This window comes from Dermochelys coriacea, chromosome 11, assembly GCF_009764565.3.
Source record: "Dermochelys coriacea isolate rDerCor1 chromosome 11, rDerCor1.pri.v4, whole genome shotgun sequence".
NCBI lineage: Eukaryota > Metazoa > Chordata > Testudines > Dermochelyidae > Dermochelys > Dermochelys coriacea.
Genome location: NC_050078.2, coordinates 22,020,631 through 22,034,571, shown reverse-complemented (window position 1 = coordinate 22,034,571; position 13,941 = coordinate 22,020,631). Strand labels below are relative to the sequence as shown.

The 13,941-nt window shown below is 39.1% G+C and overlaps 1 protein-coding gene across 1 annotated transcript in view; it reads left to right on the top strand.

Moving 5' to 3' along the window:
* Positions 1-13,941, top strand: part of LRP1B (LDL receptor related protein 1B) — a 1,336,604-nt gene that overhangs the window by 783,718 nt on the left and 538,945 nt on the right. The window contains exons 19-20 of the mRNA XM_043505072.1: positions 6,467-6,547; positions 7,530-7,697. Of these exons, the coding sequence (XP_043361007.1) occupies positions 6,467-6,547; positions 7,530-7,697 (249 nt within the window). The remainder of the gene's footprint in view (positions 1-6,466; positions 6,548-7,529; positions 7,698-13,941) is intronic.

Sequence of the window (13,941 nt, the reverse complement as noted above, 5' to 3'; positions counted from 1 at the left end):
CGATACTGTCATGGCTAACCTAGTGGCAGAACTTTGTGACTTTGTCCTGACCCATAACTATTTCACATTTGGGGACAATGTATACCTTCAAATCAGTGGCACTGCGATGGGTACCCGCATGGCCCCACAGTATGCCAACATTTTTATGGCTGACTTAGAACAACGCTTCCTCAGCTCTCGTCCCCTAATGCCCCTACTCTACTTGCGCTACATTGATGACATCTTCATCATCTGGACCCATGGAAAAGAAGCTCTTGAGGAATTCCACCATGATTTCAACAATTTCCATCCCACCATCAACCTCAGCCTGGACCAGTCCACACAAGAGATCCACTTCCTGGACACTACGGTGCTAATAAGCGATGGTCACATAAACACCACCCTATATCGGAAACCTACTGACCGCTATTCCTACCTACATGCCTCTAGCTTTCATCCAGATCATACCACTCGATCCATTGTCTACAGCCAAGCGCTACGGTATAACCGCATTTGCTCCAACCCCTCAGACAGAGACAAACACCTACAAGATCTCTATCATGAATTCCTACAACTACAATACCCACCTGCTGAAGTGAAGAAACAGATTGACAGAGCCAGAAGAGTACCCAGAAGTCACCTACTACAGGACAGGCCCAACAAAGAAAACAACAGAACGCCACTAGCCATCACCTTCAGCCCCCAACTAAAACCTCTCCAACGCATCATCAAGGATCTACAACCTATCCTGAAGGATGAGCCATCACTCTCTCAGATCTTGGGAGACAGACCAGTCCTTGCTTACAGACAGCCCCCCAATCTGAAGCAAATACTCACCAGCAACCACACACCACACAACAGAACCACTAACCCAGGAACCTATCCTTGCAACAAAGCCCGTTGCCAACTCTGTCCACATATCTATTCAGGGGATACCATCATAGGGCCTAATCACATCAGCCACACTATCAGAGGCTCCTTCACCTGCGCATCTACCAATGTGATATATGCCATCATGTGCCAGCAATGCCCCTCTGCCATGTACATTGGCCAAACTGGACAGTCTCTACGTAAAAGAATGAATGGACACAAATCAGACGTCAAGAATTATAACATTCAAAAACCAGTTGGAGAACACTTCAATCTCTCTGGTCACTCGATCACAGACCTAAGAGTGGCTATCCTTCAACAAAAAAGCTTCAAAAACAGACTCCAAGGAGAGACTGCTGAATTGGAATTAATTTGCAAACTGGATACAATTAACTTAGGCTTGAATAGAGACTGGGAATGGATGAGTCATTACACAAAGTAAAACTATTTCCCCATGGTATTTCTCCCTCCCACCCCACCCCCCACTGTTCCTCAGATATTCTTGTTAACTGCCGGAATTAGCCTACCTGCTTGTCACCATGAAAGGTTTTCCTCCTTTCCCCCCCCTGCTGTTGGTGATGGCTTATCTTAAGTGATCACTCTCCTTACAGTGTGTATGATAAACCCATTGTTTCATGTTCTCTGTGTGTGTGTATATAAATCTCTCCTCTGTTTTTTCCACCAAATGCATCCGATGAAGTGAGCTGTAGCTCACGAAAGCTTATGCTCTAATAAATTTGTTAGTCTCTAAGGTGCCACAAGTACTCCTTTTCTTTTTGCGAATACAGACTAACACGGCTGCTACTCTGAAATCTGGCTCCCCCTGTTGATTCAGCAATTTCCATATACTTACTAGGGTCGCCAAGCTTCCAGGATTGTCCTGGAGTCTCCAGGAATTAAAGATTAATCTTTAATTAAAGAGTATGTCATGTGATGAAACCTCCAGGAATATGCTCAACCAAAATTGGCAACTCTGATACTTACACAAAATCATAGTTTTGCTACTTCAGAGGAAGGTTATTTCTCCCAAGATGGTGGAGGGCTGAAAATTAGAGTGTGTCTGGTGGTTAGGATCAGAAATTGGTACCAGGATCAATTTAATCCACACCGTCACCTCCAAAGTACAAATACAGCAACTTTCAAGAATCCAGAGAAGTAGTTTTACAGGAAAAATAAAGGTAAAGTTACTGATTTTTATTAGGATTCACTATCCTATTGCTCCGATGTGGACTTAGTTCCTCACACCCTGTCCAGTTCCCTGGCAGAGTGGAGGAAGTTCTTCATGGGAAATCTAAATCTGCAACACAGAAACCCCACAAAATTCTAAAACAAATGCCAAGAGGCGTAAGTCTCCTTACTGAGCAAATGGCTCTTTGCATAACACGTGTGATAATAAAGATGACATACAGGACATCAAAGAAAAAGTTCAAGAGGAGGCACACTGATTCAGGGGCATTAGAGACAGACACTCTAAAGCCCATGCTCAAATCAATAAAAAATGATGCTGAAATTGCCAGAGTGCAAAATCAATTGAAAAACCTGGCAAATAGAGAAAAAAAGATTTAATATAAGGTTATTGGGTCTTCCTGAAGGAGGAGCTATGCTTTCCTTCATAAATAACGTCATCAAGGAAATTTTTGCCACAGAGGACTCTGAGTTTGATGTTCAGATAGGAAGATCCCATCTCAATTCATTTTAATTAGTTTCTGTGTCTTTATCTTAGCCTCACAGGTGAACATAACATAGAACACAGTTTTGAAAGGCTCCATACATCCAATTCTATGCTCCAAGTCATTCTATGCATCTGAAGAAGCAGGTTTTTTACCCACAAAAGCTTATGCCCAAATAAATCTGTTAGTCTTGAAGGTGCCTCCAGACTTCTCGTTAGTTTTGAAAGGATATGTGTTTGAAAAAGGAAAAAAATATAGGAATCTAGTTTTAATGTACAGGTTGAACGCATCTTGCAAAAGTGATCTATTAGTATGATCTCTATAATATTTATATCTAAGACTTCAGTAAAGCTAAATTAGAAAACTTGAAATGCATGAAGCATGTTCATAACTAATTCCCATGCCATTAGCACATCTTCATTTATCTCAGAGCAAACTTTGGCAGAGATGTGCTGGTCCCTGAAAAAACAACAACAACAACAACAACAACAAAAAACAGACGTCTTTAGGTAATAAGATACAAAATCTCCAGGAATAATTGACAAAAGTGATCTCATCCGCATTTCTACTTTTCTACCACGAAAACAGCTGCTTCTTTTCAGTCTGTTGATACTTTCTCTGATCTCCAGTTGTATTGATTACTTGATGCAACTCTCTCACCTCTTCTGATCTTTTGTTACTTTATCTTTGATTCTGCTTAAGCCCACTGCTTTCACTTTGCTTCCTTAAAAGATATCAAAATTCAAATAGGCATAGCTACAAAAGACAGCAACACATGTAAATCTAAATCCAGAAATTCAGTGATTAAAACAAGTCATAATCATAAGAAGATAGTGCATATTATTAAACTTGTGTGTATTTAGAAAAACAAAGAACTCCTTTGTCATTGCAGGATTATTTCCTACAATACAGTCTCAATTTATTTGTATAGCTGAGTTTTAAAGGAATTCAGAAGTCACAATATCTATTGGAAGACTATTTCATTGTCTGATAGATCACACTATTTAGAAAACCAGAAAATGGCTTTCTTGTTTTGCCAAGAAACAAGTATGCACAGTTTCATCCCATTTTTTTATACTCTTGGGTAGTCTCAAACAATTCCTTTCCATCCTTAGTGTAAATATCCTATACTTATTATTGCCCTTCATTGTCAGTTAGCCAATAAATAGTTTTTTCTAGGTCCTATCTATGATATAGCTAGGGTGACCAGACATTCCGATTTTATAGGGACACCTCCTAATATTTGGGATTTTTTCTTATATAGGTGCCTATTACCCTCCTCCACCTGTCCCGATTTTTCACACTTGCTATCTGGTCACCCTAGATATAGCTGAGCTTGTTGGTTGCAAGACTGACTTTCAACATGGTCTGTTTCTACAGGCTACATAATTAATGCTGAATTAGTAATTGTGACAACTGCTCATGGATTGTCTTTGCAAGAGGCCTGGACCAGTATGTGGATGGGCACCTCCCTTCCCTTTTAAACCTGTATAACTAGTTTGGCTAGGCTTCTTTTCTCCTAGTTTAAACTCTGTTAGCAATATAATAATCTATGCTTTGTCCACACTGCATAACCAGTGCAATATTATAAATTACAACAGTTCTTCTCTACTCCTGTAACAGTTCATTATATAAACACTAGCAGTCTGGACTACTAGAAGCCTGTTGTGTTCATTGTGTCCACATGCAACACCCCCTCTTATTGTGGTACCAATATATCATGAATACTAATATCAATACCTGAAGCAGGGTTTTTTGGAGAATAACAAGCCACACTTGTAGAGATTTAAAAATAAAATAAAATGTGAAATATATAAATTAGCATTTGTTAATGTCTGAAATACATTTATTAAAAAATGTATCAGTATTGTATAAAATATTACTTCTTTTAAACCAAGAATACTGCATGCATTGTACTATATGAAATAGAAATTTTGTATGCAAAAAACTACAGAAGTTGTACTAATTTAAAACAAGAAAGTAATTGGAATTACAGGAGTTTCTTCACATAGTAGTCCCTGAAGGAGTTGCAGGAACATTGTGGGTTGCTGCTGGGAGGACCAAATGCAATGTTGCAACTGCATCACCAACATTTGTTCTATGCAGTAGAGGTGCAGAAGTGAAGTAAGCCAATGCAGGATACAAAAGTGCAGAGACTTGCTCCAAGAAAGTTCAGTTTCAGTGTTGCTGGCAGCACTTATGCACCTTTGTAAATATTCTTTTGTCTATGTGAACATAGGGCATTCAATAATTGTGGCTGAGGTTCCAGCAACAAAATATTCCAGCGTAGAAAGGGATGTAGATTCCATTGTTCCTTTAGCTAATGGTGATGCTTGATATGCATATCCTTCATGCGGTCTATTCCCTACTTGGGGGTGGTTACCCAGATTTTTTCAAACTGCACTGATACAAACACAGCTAATGGTATGTGGTATTATGGTAACGCTGGATACACAAACTTGGTTTACACTTGGTATTGCTATGAAAATAAAACTCTGGGCACAACTCAACTGTTCGTTCTAACCAGAATTGGATGAGAGTATTAGAAAAACATGGGTAGACTTGGAGTTGTAGTGTGGCTGAGCCTTTACTTTGTAGGTCTATACATATTCCAGAGTTTTGGCTTTCTGATAGCTTGACTGGAATATATGTGAAAACTGTTCGTAAGTATTCTCTCTTTAATGGTGACCTGCGGTGTATAACTGTCAGAGCAGTTTATTTCCTACTTGTATTTCGAAAGTCTCCATGTCCCTTTGTATTAGTTCTATATTTTCCAGTTGTTTCATTTCCTGCTTTTTTCTAGCAGCTACATTGCAATCAAACATTTTATGATAAAAGTGAACTTTTGAAAGTGTAATTTCTCACAGTTCAGGCTATATTTCATCATTAATATTATGATGCATACATTTGACAGGATAGGGTGTAACTTTACAATTAAATTTACTTCAGATATAGCTAGAATCATCATGCCTGCAGAGTGCTAAGTCAGGCAGAAAGCTCTCTGTGTGCTGGGTAACGGAGGGGAGGGAATGGGTTTTGCCTAGGAGTAGCTCCTGTCCCTCCTAATTGCCAATGCATCATTTGCTCCCACTCTGCAGCCCCTGGGACTCTCAAGCACTCAAGAAGCACAAGCATCATGATTCTAACTGACCCTCAGTGCAAAAGCCCTTTGCACCTTTTTGCTCCCCTTTTCTTTTACCTTTTGCGTAAGTACCCAGAATATAATCTTGTATGTGATAGCGCAGTGCAATATTGCTTCTGCCTCATAGAGGTTTTGAATTAGTAACTTAATTTATAGCTGTGTTGTGGTGCCTTTACTCATGCTGAGTAGCACCTTACTCCTCAAACAGACCCAAATCAGTGAATTAGAGTTAGTAATTTTTCTATTTAGTTTTCAGGTACTGAATAGCATTTTTATAACTTTATTCAAGAAAACTCATATCTTTGCAGAAAGATGTATTTTCAGATTTTTTCTACTAAGTAAATCATATCAGATTTCATTGTCCTTTCTTTTTTAAAAAAGTACTAAGAGGATGTTTTTAACCCTACTTTTCTCTGTATTCATGGAGAGAACAGCACTTTTGAAACATCTGCATACACTTTAGAGAAGCAGAGCATGGTGCTGCTTCCAGCTGTTGTTCATTTAAAGAAAACTGGATTAGCTGGTAAAACTCCATAGTGTCTGTTTTTTCTGATAGCACTACAGCATTTACTGATTGTCCTTCAGCAGCAAATGACTAACCTTCCCTTCTAGTAACTAGGAGACACTCATTTAAAAGATCTTGAAATTATCTTCCTGAAGTAATGGCCACTTCAACAAGTGATTTAATGATTCTTCTTTGCCTTTTTGCATGTATGAGGGAGGGGACACAAATAACTGGGATACAAATTAAATCTGGTATAGTCATTAACACATTTCATGTTGGATACCTTCATATCCTTCACAGAATTCCCAACCTGCGAACCACTAACTCAATTTATATGCAAAAATGGAAGATGTGTTAGCAGCAAATGGCACTGTGACTCAGGCAAGTAGCAAATGTTCAGTATTCTAAACTGATTTAATTAAGGGGCTGGGGATACTTTTGATCAAAATACTCATTTCCTACTGGGACTGAGAGTAAATCCAGCATGGAGCCCTGCATAAAATAAATCTAATGGCTTTATTTTACTGATTTAAGATTAAAAGTTGTGAAACTGAGGCCACACACCTGGGAGAATGCAGTAGAAATAAGAATTGCTCTTGGAATTAAACCTGAACATCACTGCAAATATACTGTATTACATTAGAATAGAATGCAATATGAGACAATATTTGGTAATAGGAATGACCAAGAATCAGAGCTTTTCCTTAAAATAAAATAATCAGTGGAATGTATATTTGGCTGGACAAGTGTGCAAAATGAGCTTTAGTGTTTAATGCAATATCTTTCCCTTTCTTGGGAATCACAATCACAGATTACAGGAATCATCAGACAGCATAGAAATAAGGAAGCCCATTTCAACCCCCTTTTAATTAATTAATTAGTATCTTTTTCTCCAGCTATCTGTTTCTAAATGTGTAATGAGAGCCTTTCCACTGTGTTATTTTAAAAGGCTAATTCTGACCTTAAGTTATCTGAAACTGTTATCTGCAGCCCATCAGTCTAATGCATGACTTTGTTGGGAATAAAACTAAGGTCCTGTCTTTACCAAAACACAAGTCTTTACACCCAATTGCATAAAAGGACCACCTTCTATAGCTAAGACAGGACAGGGAATTGCTCATAGTGACATAACTGGTTTTGGTATGATCCAGCAGAAGAAAGCAATATATAGAACTTTAGCATACTGGCTATCACTTCTCTGTTTTCTTCTCAAGGACACTGCAGATATGAAAACAGTAAATGCAAGCATTGTTGCATCCATTTATTAACATTTCTCATGAGGGTCGGGCTTCTATTCAGATTTAGCACCATTGAAAGCTGGTCTGGTGCTTTTTTTCCTCATGTTGACTCTGAATGTTCACAGATGACGACTGTGGCGATGGGAGTGATGAGTTGGGTTGTGTTCACTCATGCTCCAGTAATCAGTACAGATGCTCCAGTGGCAAATGCATACCAAGTCATTGGGCTTGTGATGGTGACAATGACTGTGGAGACTTCAGTGATGAAACCAAAACAAACTGCACCAAAGAAGGTTGGCTATTTTAATACTGTGATAAAGATTTGGTCAAAATGAATAGTGAACTTTCTCATCCATTGGAAAAGTGAAAGTGATTTAAATTGTTGGTGGCGGAAAACAGATATTTAAGATCTGATACCCTTCTTAAAGTGGTGATTCAAAAAGGATATAAAGTGGATAGGGAGTTAAGTCCTGGATAGCTCAAAAGACGAATCTTAGGGACAGCCAAATAGGCAGGTTGAAGTTTTTGTAGTGTTTTTGTTTTTGAGTTACTAGTAAAACCGAACTCTAGGAAGGAGTGATACTCTCTCTCTCTCTCTCAATTATCCTTTACAGGTAACAGGAGAGAGAAAAATAGTTCCAATCAATTAAACAAACAAAAACCCACCTTCTCACTGGGGAATGGCAAGACCAAATTTGCTTCCCAAGGCAAGTGCCTAGTTTGCCTATAGCTAGAGCAGCCTCTGCTGAAACAAATACAGCACAATGTTGATAGTCTTACTTCACTGAATTATACTGTACGTGATTCTTGTCCTTTTAATAGAGATAGATGTTTCCTGGATCAAGATACAATAGGAAAGGCAACGTTGCTTAAGTTAACACTTTAATATCTGTGAGTATTTTTACACAACAGTTTAGCTCAATATAATATTAAAATAATAAGAATTTCCTATAATTTATATTTTACCAAAGAATAATCCCTACAATATCTTGTACTCAGTATTTATTTCTTATTCAAAACCAATCAATCAAACAAAAAAACGTAGTTGTGCTTTACAATGAAAATATATCTGATCTCCAATTTACAGTAGTCATTCTTTTGTTCCTACAGTTTGGTTTACTAAAAAGGCAACATCTACTGCCTCGTGCGGCAATTTAACAAAATGAGCACATGTGGTGAATTTCTTAATTTTTCAATAAAAATTAAAGGAAAGCTTCTATTATTATGTCATTAGTGACAATATTGGCTTTCTGCTGTGACTTGTGATGTAGCAAGGTTCCAAATTAATTTGATTATGTACTAAGATTTAATTATCCAATCACAAAGTACTGTGAAACCTCAAAATGTACAAACCAGGGAAATATAGTTAAAATACTGTAGAAACACATATTTGATCAAAGGATATCACAAAAATCTATCGTTATTGTGTCATTGTAATTAAACTATGTGTTGTTTGCAATATTTTCTATAGACTGAATAATTTTACGATAAAGCAAAATATAGCTGTATTGTAAAGTTGAGATTTGTGTGGTGCTCACTCTACCTACAGTTAAAATGGGAGCTATCACTATGTTTTGAAGTTTTTATCCTGTTGCCCATATATAGGGGAATATAAGGTAAGACAAACATAATATTTTAGATATAAAAACAATATTACTCAATAAAAGAGAAAATCAACAGAATATGTATGCTCCACTAGAAACCCTGAACCAAGTTTGTAAAGAAAGTGATGATAAACATTGCACTAAACAGGTCCTAAATTTTATAATTCTATGATGTTTTTCTTAGCTAAAGTGAGGAATGAAAACCTAGATATATTCTGCTGTTATAGCCTTGTCATTTTGTATCATCCGCTTAAATGCATTTTGAATAATTTTATTTGACATAAGTTGGGTTCAAATCATGGAATTAAACCTCAGCAATGAGGCTTTATTATTTTTGATATAGCATTAACTTTAATTTAGTTTTCCTGTTTGTACTCATGTAATACATTTTATCTTTTTAAATCTAGTTCAAAGCAAAGCTATGAAAAATGTTTACAATTTTTATTTAGTGGTAAGAACCTTGTGGAACTGTGAACACATTCAGCTGTCCTTAGGTTTAATGGGAAACAGCAGAAAGGCTTGAGCATTCCTGTGGATGCACTCAGTAAGCTTGAGCTTCCAGGTGCTTTATAAACAAAAACTGTAAATAGTTGTAGTCAAATTTATTCCCAACTGCTATAATGCATGTCATTTTTTAATGGAGAGTAAAACATATTTCTGGTTTGGAAAACTCCCTTATATGGTTGTGGAAATATTTAATGCTGTGCATCATGGCCTCTTCTTAAAATTAAACAGAAAATTATTCAGCTGCTTTTAACCTGATTCCTTCATCTTTATTAAAACAACATTTAATTATCAAAACACTGTGAATTATTAAAAAGGAACTTGTATTTCTTCAAGTAATATACTTATGGATAGTCCACTTCAGGTGCACTTTTGATTGGAGGCTTTCTGTGTCAGTGCCCATTCAGTCCTCACCTGACCTTAGCTATCGTTGCAACCTGTACTGAGGGTATATAGCGCAGAGACACATGAACTGCCCCCAGATGCCCTCAACTGCTTCAGCCTGAGATGGAGCATCTTGTGATGCCTGCTTTTTACCTTATTTACCTTTAGGGAATAGCTTTATTAGTTTCACAGTTGTTATTTTTAGGTTTTTAGTTAGCCTTTTAGCTCTTACTAATTTTAGTAGTTTTAGTAGGGTTATTTTGGGGAGGAATATTTCTTTGGGAGACTCCTGTTCTCTCCCCCCCCAACCCCCACACCCAGTATCCCCCCCTCTGGGCTCTCTTCTTTTTCAAAAAGAAAAGGATTACTTGTGGCACCTTAGAGACTAACAAATTTATTAGAGCATAAGCTTTCGTGAGCTACAGCTCACTTCATCGGATGCATCCGATGAAGTGAGCTGTAGCTCACGAAAGCTTATGCTCTAATAAATTTGTTAGTCTCTAAGGTGCCACAAGTACTCCTTTTCTTTTTGCGAATACAGACTAACACGGCTGCTACTCTGAAACCTGCTTCTTTTTCAGGGAGTCTATCCTTGGATTATGCCTTTATCCTCTAGATTTAGATGCTGCCTCATTTGCTGGGATCCTATCCTAGTTAGTGACAGTCACTCTCACTGTATCCACTACTTAGGGATCCATGTCTCATCTAAGTATAAAATTTATTCAGGTTATAAAGTAGGTCTAGAAAGAACCTAGAGATAAAGAGATAAAGCTTAGGCTTCTCATGATGGAGTGCTCCCTTCAACCTTCCTCAGACCCAGGCCCAGATACCCCCCATTTCCGTGCAGTGGTATTCTAGTGACCACAGTGCCTCATTGGACTCTGCAGACTACTCACTTAGTAGACCTATGTGGGACAGAACCATGGGGGGGAATAACACCAAGGCTTCTAAAAAGAAGAGTTCCAGATCCTCTCAAAGAGAAATCAATGCCAACAAGCTTAAGTCACCTCAGAGACCTGCTGTTACGGAAACCTCACATATCAGAAAAGGTATTACTGGGACTCCAAGCTCTCCTGACACTGAAGGCCCCTCCTCAGCTAAGGCTTCAAGTACTTCTATGTCCCATGGTATCCAGTATTGCTCAGTACCGAAGCCACTCTCTAGTATCATCCAAGAACATTATGCTAAGAACTCTGTGAAGAAGCTGGTACCATATGTGGCTTCTGCCATTCTATCTGAAGTTTCCAAGCTGACACCACAAACTGACTGGTGCCAATAAAGCCAAGGTCATTCTTGGTACCACCACTTGTCATTGCCCTGTTCTTGCATAGCTTTTCCAGGTACCGCAGGAGTTTAAATTCTCTTGTAACTTGTTTGTCTCAGATGAACCCAAGTCCCCTCTGCTAACAGATGTGGAAAGAATCTTAGTGATGGAGACTCATTTGTCCCTGGTAACATGTCATTCTCCAGTGCCGACTTGCTCCCTGGTATCACTTAGAAAGGACAAACAAACTTGATTCAACACCATGTCTCCCTGCCTCTCCCTTGGACTATGAAGATAACTCCTCTGACTCTCCTGTTTCTGTTCAAAGCTTGCTTGATTACCAAGCCAGAGCTACCTCTCCTGACACCTTCTCTGACAGAGTATTTTTACAGGCACAGGCAGACTCAAGTCACTGCACATTCTTCCTGATATGACCAGTCTTGGATGCCCCTCTGTTTTTCTTTTTGGCCCATCCTGAATGGCCATAAAGGGACCTCTGGGTTACTTATCAGCAATAATTCTCCAAAGCAGTCAGCTAGACCCATGGAGAGTGCCAGAGGCATCAATCACTTGCTCCTCCTGTCCCTCCAAGTCAGTCTTCATCTCAGGATGAATCTTTCAACCAACAGGAGAGAAGAGCTGATGAGGAAGCTACACCATAGACTAACATCTCCTCCTCCTCACAAGATATTAGATGGATGGGATCTGAGTTACCCAGGAAAGAATTTTCTGTAGTATCTGGCTGGTGAATCTTGCCCATATGCTCAGGGTTTAGCTGATTGCCATATTTGGGGTCGGGAAGGAATTTTCCTCCAGGGCAGATTGGAGAGGCCCTGGAGGTTTTTCGCCTTCCTCTGTAGCATGGGGCATGGTTGACTTGAGGGAGGCTTCTCTGCTCCTTGAAGTCTTTAAACCATGATTTAAGGACTTCAATAGCTCCGACATGGGTGAGGTTTTTCATAGGAGTGGGTGGGTGAGATTCTGTGGCCTGCACTGTGCAGGAGGTCAGACTAGATGATCAGAATGGTCCCTTCTGACCTTAGTATCTATGAATCTATGAATCTAAGATGAAGTGCTGACACTTCCTACCCCTTGTATATGGATGATTTTAGGCAGTTATTTTTCAAATGATTGCCCAAGGCTGGTCTACACTGGGGGGGGGGAGAATCAATCTAAGGTACGCAACTTCAGCTACAAGGACAGCCTAGCTGAAGTCTACGTATCTTAGATCGACTTAGAATCATTTACTTTGTGTCCTTGTGGCGTGGAATCGCGAGGACGCGAAGTAAATGATTCTAAGTCGATCTAAGATACATCAACTTCATCTCGCCGTGGTGGAGTTCCAGAGTCGACGGCAGCGTAACCGGGGATCAATTTATCACATCTACACTAGACACAATAAATCAATCCCCAATAGATTGATCACTACCCGCAGATCCGGGTATGGCCCATGTCTGTTTGGCTGTATGTGTTTGTGTGCTCCAGTGCACAGTTGTTAGAGAGTTTTTCCTTTGGTGGTACCCTCTGGGGAAGGCACAAGCAATCTCTGTTGCCCCACACACCACGAGCAGACATAAAGAACTAAGCTGCCTGTCAGCCCTACTCAATTCTTTTCTACTACCATGATAGTTGTTGGAGCTCCCTGTCCTTGCTTCTGCAAGTCTTTATCAAATCTGTAAATAGTACCCATTTTGAGTATTTAATTAGTTGGTTAGTCAAAACAAAAATCTTGTGTGTGGGGTTCTGGCCCCTGGTATGGTTACTGGCCTCAGTTCCAGAGATATGCTGTGCTCAACAGATTTCAGGCACTGCCAGTCATTTCAGGCACTGCTGGGCTGTCACCAAAGGAAGAAACATATATGTTTAATAAAATTGACTATGCTTGTGGACAAATGCTGGTAAAAATAGTTCAAATTATACTTTTCAGAATGCAGGACTTTTTAAGACATGACTTTAAAATATGCCTTAATACAGTTTAGAAGTTTGGAATACTATAAATAATCTTGGTGGTGATGATTAGGTTAGCAGAGTACAGCTGAGGAATCCAAAAATACAAAATAAGGCTCTAATCTTGGAAACACACATATGCTTAATTCAGGTTTCAGAGTAGCAGCCGTGTTAGTCTGTATTCGCAAAAAGAAAAGGAGTACTTGTGGCACCTTAGAGACTAACAAATTTATTAGAGCATAAGCTTTCGTGAGCTACAGCTCACTTCATCGGATGCATTTGGTGGAAAAAACAGAGGAGAGATTTATATACACACACAGAGAACATGAAACAATGGGTTTATCATACACACTGTAAGGAGAGTGATCACTTAAGATAAGCCATCACCAGCAACAGGGGGGGGAAAGGAGGAAAACCTTTCATGGTGACAAGCAAGGTAGGCTAATTCCAGCAGTTAACAAGCATATCAGAGGAACAGTGGGGGGTGGGGTGGGGGGGAGAAATACCATGGGGAAATAGTTTTACTTTGTGTAATGACTCATCCATTCCCAGTCTCTATTCAAGCTAAGTTAATTGTATCCAGTTTGCAAATTAATTCCAATTGAGCAGTCTCTCCTTGGAGTCTGTTTTTGAAGCTTTTTTGTTGAAGGATAGCCACTCTTAGGTCTGTAACTGAGTGACCAGGGAGATTGAAGTGTTCTCCAACTGGTTTTTGAATGTTATAATTCTTGACGTCTGATTTGTGTCCATTCATTCTTTTACGTAGAGACTGTCCAGTTTGGCCAATGTACATGGCAGAGGGGCATTGCTGGCACATGATGGCATATATCACAT